The 8,762-nt window shown below is 55.8% G+C and overlaps 1 protein-coding gene across 1 annotated transcript; it reads right to left on the bottom strand.

The window, feature by feature from the left end:
* Positions 1-87: 87 nt before the first annotated feature.
* On the bottom strand, positions 88-8,296 carry LTK (leukocyte receptor tyrosine kinase). Its single transcript, XM_045450799.1, is given in 25 exon segments — positions 88-510; positions 513-600; positions 602-703; positions 795-885; positions 962-1,093; positions 1,200-1,228; positions 1,230-1,277; positions 1,667-1,757; positions 1,853-2,010; positions 2,167-2,220; positions 2,349-2,405; positions 2,407-2,440; positions 2,942-3,033; positions 3,035-3,135; positions 3,602-3,694; positions 4,135-4,287; positions 4,829-4,919; positions 6,086-6,179; positions 6,181-6,245; positions 6,428-6,450; positions 6,453-6,564; positions 6,701-6,867; positions 7,575-7,631; positions 7,634-7,822; positions 8,254-8,296. Coding segments are annotated over 25 exon segments (2,301 nt in total). The 3' UTR covers positions 88-373.
* Between the last annotated feature and the right edge of the window lie 466 nt (positions 8,297-8,762).

The raw sequence follows: 8,762 nt of genomic DNA, 5'->3' as shown, positions 1-8,762 counted from the left end.
TTGGTGACTCAGGCCTCATCCCCTCCCTCCTCTGGTCCCTTTCTTACTTCCCTAGCATCCTTCATGTCTAGGCAGATCACTGGAGGGTATGAGAAGAGCTCCTTATTAGAGGCATTTGTAGGGTTGAGGGCTGCCCAGATGAAAGACACTTATGGGTGGGGGAGGGAAGGGTAATCCAGAGAAGGCTTCCTGAGGGAGGCGATTTCAACCTCTGGTCCCAAAGATCAAAGGCTGGGAGTGTCCAAGCTCTTCTCCAGAAAGCCTGGGCTGGTTTCCAGGATGGGGAGTCCACTGGTGCCTGGCCAGCTCTGAGACAGGCCCAGACACGCAGTACAGACTGCAGGGGACAGAGGCTACTGGAATAACAAGCTACCTAGAAGCCTGAGGAAGAGTGCAGGGAGGAACCATTGCTATGGGCACTGCCTGAGTCCTCACCTTCAGGGCCCCTTGGGGCCCAAGAGCCATAGGGGGGATTCCAAAGGTTCCGAGGTTGGAGGTCCCTGGATTTGGGGTCTTGGGACTTGAGGGCAGTCAGGGGCCAAGGAGGCTCCCTATCCAGCTCTTTAAGCTCTCCAGATTCAGTTCCTGGGCCCGTGGGGAATCTTAGGCCCTCCAAAGACCTGCTCCCCAACCCAGAAGCCTTTTCCTCATCCAGAGTGGGCAGTAGCTCCATTGGCAGGAATAAATTCAGTACATCCGGGTCCTGTAATAGAAGGGCAGGGGAGCAGCTTTGTTTTATGGCTTCCTTCCTGACCCTCGAGATCAAGATGGTCAAGGCAGGTGAGGGGGCACACCTGAATGCAGTACTGAAGATGCTCCAAGATGCTGGCAAAACAGGGGCACAGCTGAGGTTGGTGCCGCCAACACCGTGTCATGGTACAGTGCCTGGGAGAAAGGTAGGATTTTGTGCCCACCCATGGCTGTGAAGGACCTCCATCCCTGGACAACACTCCATACTCACACAGGCCCTGGGCAGCCCCTGGGAGGGCCCGTCTGTCCCCCTCCAGTGACAAAGTACAGTATGTCCTGGTTGGTGCACCCAGGGTAGGTCATGTAGCCTAATAAGATTTTCCAGAACAGGACCCTGAAAGACCTGCATCATGAGTGGGGGAAGCTCAATGAAGCCCATTAGACACAGCCTTCCCTTTCCCTCATGTAAGGTGGCCCAAGGCCAGGGAAGGGGGCAGGCATGTTATCACCAGGAGTCTGTCTTGGATATGAAAATGAATGCCCTCCAGAAAGGCCTCTTCAGGCATCTACTTGACTGGCAGCAGAGCCTACCCCCCCACCCCCACCCCTAATAACTGGTTCTACAGGAGGGAGGAGGGGAGTGAGATGCTGCTCAAATGCCACCAGAGTGCTGGTAAATATCTTGGAGCAGCAGCAGCCTTCCCCGCGTCCCTAGACCCCACACCTGTAATATCATATTTTGCCATCCTGAAGTCCCCAGTACCAACCACTGGGCTGAGTCCAGTGCAGCCCAGCAGGCAGTTCCTGGCAGCAATGTCCCTGCAGGCAAAAAAAAAAAAAAAAAAAAAAATCACTGCCAGAACTCAGAAGCTCTGACCCTGAACTATTTCTATAAAAGTTATGTGGAAAAGCTATTCCTTGGGGATTAGAGATTGGGCTGCTCCCCCACCCGCTCTGAGCCAGGATCACTCCCAACCTGTGGATTTTCCTTCAGGTAGTGGCAGCCCTGGGTTATGTCCTGACCCAGCTGGAGCAGGTCCCACATGGCCAGAGGTGATGGGTGGCCTTGGGTAGGGCAGAGGGTGTGTTAGTCCATGCTTGTTTTGGGACACATGGACAGGGTCTTTAGATGGGCCAAGAGGGCTGGGAGAAGGGTCTTACCAAGTGTGGCCGGTTGTTCCTCAGGAAACTGTTCATGTCCCCTCCAGACCTCAACTCCAGCAGAATTAGGCGAGGGGCAGTCCAGAGTCTGAGCCCCACGCAGCGCACAATGTTCTGATGGCTGAATGTGCTGTGTGGGAGGTGCACATACCCCAGTCACTGACAGGGAAGGAAACCAGGCTCTAGGCTCCACAAAAGTGGAGACAGGCTCTGTATCCTTAGAACTGCTACTTCTCAGCTCCAGGGTGAAGAGAAGCTGTCCCGGCAGGCAGTTCAGTGCCCACCTTCCACCCCTGCCCCTGGGCCCAGGTGCACCTGATGCAGTGAGAAATCCAGCTCATCCTGACTACAGCAGAGTTCTGGCAGGGTCTGGGGAGGAAAAGGGCTCCTGAGCTCCCCCAGACATTTCAGGAGGCCAGTTGATCCTAGCTCTAGCAACTGTTCCTCCCCCCATGGAGCCCTGCTCTACCCTGAGCCAGGAGTTCCACCCCTCTCACCTTGACAGCCACCTGCAGGGGGTTGGGGTCCCCAGGAAGGCCAATTACCAGTCCTTCAATAGACTTCTCCCAAGGCGCCATGGCCCAGTGCTCTGCAGGAAGACAGGTTGGAAGGGAGAGGGTGGCTGGGCCTGGGGAAGGGTCCTGGAGGGTCTAGTGCCTCCTTTACCTCCCTTGTCACTCCCTATACACCCAGGTGGCCCTATCTGAGAACTCTGAGGCTTTTCTGCATCATGGCATCTCCCCAAGTACAAGCCCTGCAGAGGCAATGCTGACTAGCACAGAGTTAGGGGAGAAGAGAGAGCAGGTATGGACTTAGGGTGAGGGTGGGAGTCTGTGATGAGGTTTTCCTTATGTCCTTGCAGATACTTGCTCCAAAGAAATCATGGGGTCCCTACCATCCCAGGACTGGGGATGACAACTGACCTATACAGGTCACTGTGCCTTTTAGAAATTCTCTGGCCTCTGTCTCCTCCACAGAGGGGTTGAGGCCAGATTCTCTCTGGGAACCATAATTCACCACAGCAGGGAACGGGGTGGAGGAGGGAGGGATTCAGAGTGCATAGGTTCTCAGAAGGAGGGGGAGAACTCACCTGAGCAGAGTGACATTGGCTGGGGAAACCTCTGTAAGTCCTGGGGGCAGAGGCCAGGGCTGGGCGGGGCCAAACCCCACCTGGCAGTAGTAGAGGTTGTGGTGTCCTGGTAGTGGAGGTTTGAAGGTAGCTCAGCTTGAGCTCAGGGTCGTGCAGCCTCATCTACCACAGGCCCTGCCACTTCTTATGGTTCACTGAAGAAGATGGCAAGAAGATACCCACACTGTTTGCTACCCTTCTGCCCAGGACATCCCTCCAGACGTCCATTAAGGCAAATGTTTTCCCTGGGCCTCCACAGCTGCTTCTACTCTTAGAACCCTAGAGGAGTCCACCACTGCTCTGCTGGAAGCAGGGTTTTTGTTTTGTTTTGTTTTGTTTTGTTTTGAGAAAGTGGGCACATGAGTGCTAGTGGAGGAGGGGCAGAAAGAGAGGGAGCATAGAGGATCTGAAGCAGGGTTCCATGCTGACAGCAGAGAGACCACCGCAGGGATTGAACTCATAAACAGTGAGATCATGACCTGAGCCAAAGTCGGACATTTAACTAACTGAGCCACCCAGGTGCCCCAGAAGCAAGGGTTTTGAAATCATCCTCGTCTGTCCCTGTGACCCCGCGCAGCTCAGTGACAAGGTGGGCAGCCATACCTGTTGGATGTTGCTTACCCAGAATAAGAATCCCACACACCATAAGGAGGCTCAGTGTAGAGGTCACAACAGTCACCAACAGAACCAGAGGGCCTGGTGAGGTGGGCAGGTCTAGGGAGAAAGAGAGATGCCTTCAGTGGGAAGCTTTTCTCTGTCCCCCTACCCAAATTTTACCCAGACCTCAAGACTCAGCCAAACTGTTAACTTCTCCATGATGCTTTCCCTATTTATCCTAGACAAAAGCAACCTTTCCTTTCTGAGAACTCCTAAAACATTTTAAACCTCCCATGGCAATTGTCACTTTAATAGATTTCTAAATCTAGATCTAGATAAATAAATAGGTAGGTACATAGGTGGATAGGTAGATATCACCCCTCCCATACTAGACCACTAGACTACATGCTCCTTGAGGGCAGAGCATGCACTGATGCATATCCAGCCTCCTGCCCAGCACCTAGAATGGTGCCTGGCACATACCAGTCATCTTTCCCAGCAGCCTGCTCCTCCCAGCCCATGGCCCCAGGAGTCCAGACCTTGGACAAAGGCAGGACTTACCTGTACCATGCATGTAATGTTACCTGCAGCTAGCTCCATGCCCCCTGGGCACATGCATTTGGCTAACCAGAGCTCTGCCTGCCACTGGCAATGGCCATGACTACAGTTGAGGAGCAGTCAGATCTCTACCTCTCTGTGGCTCTCCATGACTATGAGTAAAACAACTGATACTGCAGGGTGAAGGTGGGGGACAGACATACTTTTTCCAGCTATGTGGTTAACTCTAGCCCTGGACTTTGAACAATGAGCAACACCAGAGGCACTGAAGGGGTAGGGGAAGGGCTTGCAGGACTCTGTCAAGTCCATATACTCCCTCTTCTGGGATCCTGGAGCTTGGAGGATTGAGTTTAAGAATTCATAGCAGGAGGGGCACACCAGGCTCTGTGCTGACAATATGGAGCCTGCTTGGGATTCTCTCTCTCTGCTCTTTCCCTGCTCACACACTCTCTCAAAATAAATAAATAAACATTAAAAAAAAAAAAGAATTCATAGTAGGAGATATTTGACAAGCACCCCAGAAGGCCTCATACTGGCATCACAATTGACCACCCAGTTCTTGACAACTCCCGTGCTGTCCAAGAAACAGGTGGTTCAGAGCAGAGTTGGTGGTTCAGATGGGAGTGGGCTCAGAGATTGAGGAAGAAGGCTAGACCCAGCTGAAAGCTGAGGGGTGGAGGTAGGGGCCAATACCTGCCAGAGGCCGCAGAAAGCGTTCGCTGCAGGGGTGTATGAAGGATACCCCATCTTCTCCATCAACCCAGAGGCTGTCAGTCTCCGAGGCCTGGAAACTGAAAGTGTTAGAGTGTTTGGCTACAAAATGGGGGAGGAAGGGGGCAGAGGCATACAGATGGGAAACTGGCTTGGGAACAGTAGGGAAGCTGTTGTCTCCCTAACGAGAATCCCCTGTGGCCCTCTCTACACTAGCATTACAATACCGGTGCTGCCAGCTCAGAAGTGGGAGCCAGGAGCCAGGGAGGTGGGATGGGCATAATCAGCTGGAACCTGAAGGCCTTGCTCAGGGACAATCTGAGCTGGGGCAACCTCCTGGTCCACCTAAAACCCTCTGATTTCATGTCCTCAGATATAAAATGGAAGAGGCCCAAACCACATGTTCCATTTTTGTGATAATGGAGATGTGTATAAAGTACTCATGAACAGTATGGCTCAGACAGACCCCAAAGCTCTGTCTCTTTACACCAGTAATTTCCAAACTCTGGAGTGTATTAAAATCACCCAGAGGATTGATTAAAACACAGATGGCTAGGAGTCTTCCCTAGAGTATCTGATTCAGTAGGTTGGAGAGGGGCTGAGAATTCGCATTTGTAACTTCCTAGGTGGTGCTAATGCTACTAGTTCGGGAACCACACTTTGAGAACTGCTGATTTAAATTATCCCTGACTTCCTGCCTCTCTGCTCGGCTTGCTAACTCAGCCAGCTCTAAGCTCTTGCGGCTGCTGTAGAACAAGGAGACCTGTGGTGATGAAAAAAGTCCTGGATTTAAATGAAAATCTAGGGAGTCCTGTCTGCTCGTATGAGCTCTGTCTGCTTGCAACTTATTTGATCTTTTTTTTCTAAGAGCTATTACTTTTATTGCTCTGGCCCAGGACAGGGCTCAAGCCCTTTCCCACCTGTCCTTTAGAGGGCTTACTCTAAGGTTCTCACTTCACTTAACCCTGGGAGCTGCCCAGCTGCCTTCCCCAAGAGAGCACCTGCCCGGGTAGCCGCCGCCGCCGCCGCCTCCACCACGCAGTACAGGCCCTGCCGCCGCCCCCGAAGCCTCCGGCCAAGTGTAGCCCAGGCCTCTGCGCAGCCCTGGCCGCCCCCCGCCCCCCGCCCCCTCCAGCAGTGGACGGCCGGCCTGCGGAGAGGGGGCCCGGCCCGCGACGTCCAGCCGCCCCCTCCACCTGCGGGGCGACAGCGAGATGACTGGCAGCGAAGATGGGGGGCACCCCCGCCTCTCCCCACGGCCCCGCTTCCCCCGCTGCTTCTGGGCGTCGCTGAGCGGCTCTCCAGTTTCTCAGGGGCAGCCTCGGTCCTGGCGCCTCAGGTAGGCCCGCCCGCCTCCTCCGGCCGCCACCAGCAGTGGCTCCAGCTCGCGGACGCGCAGCTATGGGGCCGGCGGCGCGTTGAGGGGCGCGCCCTCCAGCCGTCGAGGGAGGACCCGTGCACCAGGACGGGACCCCAAGTCCGGGACGCAGAGCGTGTGTGAGCGCGTTCGCAGGAGGAGATTTGGGACCCCAACGCGGAGCGCTGAGGGCGGGTGCTGAGCGCGCCGAGGCAAACACGTACCCGAAAGATGTAGGTGGCGCCCCGCCGCCTCCTGCCCAGCGCCGCGACCCCGGGACCCCTTCGGCCCCCTCCGTCGCCGCGTGCTCCTCAGCGGTCCGAGTCTCTCCGAGACAGACGCGCTGGCTCTGCCGGCTCCCCTGGGGACATGGGGCGCCGGATGCAGCGGGGCCCCATGCTCCTTTCGCGGTGCGGCTGTCTCAACACCGTGAAGTGCCCGGCCCTAGCCCTACTCCTGCGGAGCTTGAGCCGCCCTTTCCCACGGGCCCCGCTTACTCGGGGACAGGCATCCTCTCCCCGCTGCCCCACTAGGATGTAAAGCGGCTCCCTGCGACCAAGGGAGAAGAGGGCGGAGACGAAGACGCCCTGCGCCCGCCACGGGTGGTTCTTGGCGCCTTTGCTCCCCGCGGCTCCGTAAGCTGAGGTCCTGCGGAGAGCAGGCGCTCAGTCCCCAGCCCCTGCATCTTCGGTCGTCGGGCTACCCGTCTGGGGCAGAGATCGGAAACAGAAGCGGCTCCAGAATTTATCTCAGGGACTTAGGCTGTAGTCGATTTTGAAGGATAGGGGAGACCCAGGGTTACACACCAGAAAATTAGATTTTACACTTACTTTAGCAGGCGTAATGGAGATGAGGGGAGGCTCAAGGCACCCGTTGGCGCCGCGGGTGGTTAGGGGCAATCCATTTGGTGGGAACAGGCTCCTAGATACTGGCTCACTCCGTGGAGACTATTGCCACCCTCCCCCGGTTCTGCTGGAAGAAGGGACAAAGTCTCCAGGGCGCACATGGTTGTAGAATACTCTAAGACAACGTGGTGTGCATGAGGCCCTTGGTCCCCTGACTTTAGAACCTCAGACTGGAAGGTCACCACCCACCTCTCCCTGCTCTGCACTTACAGGTACCTGTCAGTGCCCTGTCCCACCACAAATGTACGCCTTTCAGAGTCTTTCGGACCCCCACTGTCGCCACCAGGCTGCTGCCTGTGTACCACTTGTCACAGTTTGTGTGGGTCCTCCACAGCCGCTGTCCCGCAGAAGAATAACCAAGGCCCTTCAGTGCCTGGAAGCAGGGAAGGAGGAAAAGGTCATATAAGCACCTGCCCTAGACTGGTAAGGTGAGCAGAGGAGAGGGAGGAAGGAGTTTGGAGCTTACCTGGGGGAATTAGGGGAGAAGCTGGCTCCAAGCCACTAGGTGGGGTGGTGATATTCCATCTTGGGGGCTTGGAGCTGGCAGCCACAGGGGCAAGGATGATGGAAAAGGTGCCTGAGCAGAGACTGGCTCCTGAAAGGTGACAGTGAGATAGCGGGGTTGGGAGAGGGGGCAGGATGTTAAATGGGAGACAGAAGATAAAGATAGACAAATGCAGACACTTGCCTCTCGCAGCCATGCTCCTATCGCCACTCAGCCAGAGCACACCAGCATCTGGAAGCAGGCCCCCACCAACTGCAGTTGCTGAAGCCCCATGGAGTGCTGGCTGATACCTCTGCAAGTTTCTCCCCTGGGGAGTCCTTGTGAATGACTTGGGGGCTGCCCTGAGATTGTTCCTGCAGGCCCCCCACCCTTTCCTTGACTTAGCTAGGTAGTCTCACCCCCAGGCGGTGCTGAGACCCCAGGGCCTGTCCCTCCTTCCCAAGGTGAGAGATGGGGAACCTTGGATTGAGGTATGCACCTTGCTTCTGGGCCCACTCCTGGAGCACTGACCCAGAAGTGTTGGCCTTGAGGGTTCCAGGCCTCTGTGGGAGCCACAGGACCTGTCTGCCTTCACTGCTTTTGCCAAGCCTAGGAAGATGCCTCTAGCCAGGTGGTTCCTTGACAGACAGAAGGTACTTACGCATGGCTCCAATCCATAGCAGCAGCCAGCTCAAGCAGCCCATGGCTTGTTCAGCCTGCTGCACTGAGGGTTGTAGGCTCAGACCTTGCCACTTTGCCTGTCTTCCCCTTATAGGAGCCTCCAGCTACTTGCTAGACACTGATGGTCCTAAAGCCTACCTGGCCACTCCCACCTAAGACCCTGGCCACTCCCATGCTGAAGGAGGGGAGGGTGGGGCAGGTGGGCAGGGAGGTCCCCACGCTTTCAGGAAGAGGCTTGGGAGCACACATCCAAGGGCTCCGTGTCTGGATCCACTGGGTTGGCTGCTGGCTGTCTCAGAGAATGAGGTGAGTGCAAGGTAGGGGAGAAAGTGTCCCCCACCCTTTTGAGGCAAGCCACACCCTAGATACCTTGCCCAAGCTTCTAGGTCTTTCTAACTCCCACATCGGGAGCAGTGTGGTGACTGCTTCATTGGTGGTGGGGTGTGTGTGTGTGTAAAACACATAGGAAGTGCTCTTTAAACAGCCCCA

Source organism: Leopardus geoffroyi, chromosome B3 (genome assembly GCF_018350155.1).
Source record: "Leopardus geoffroyi isolate Oge1 chromosome B3, O.geoffroyi_Oge1_pat1.0, whole genome shotgun sequence".
Taxonomy (NCBI): domain Eukaryota; kingdom Metazoa; phylum Chordata; class Mammalia; order Carnivora; family Felidae; genus Leopardus; species Leopardus geoffroyi.
The sequence above is the reverse complement of the archived record's forward strand: the minus strand, read 5'-3'. Positions and strand labels throughout refer to the sequence as shown.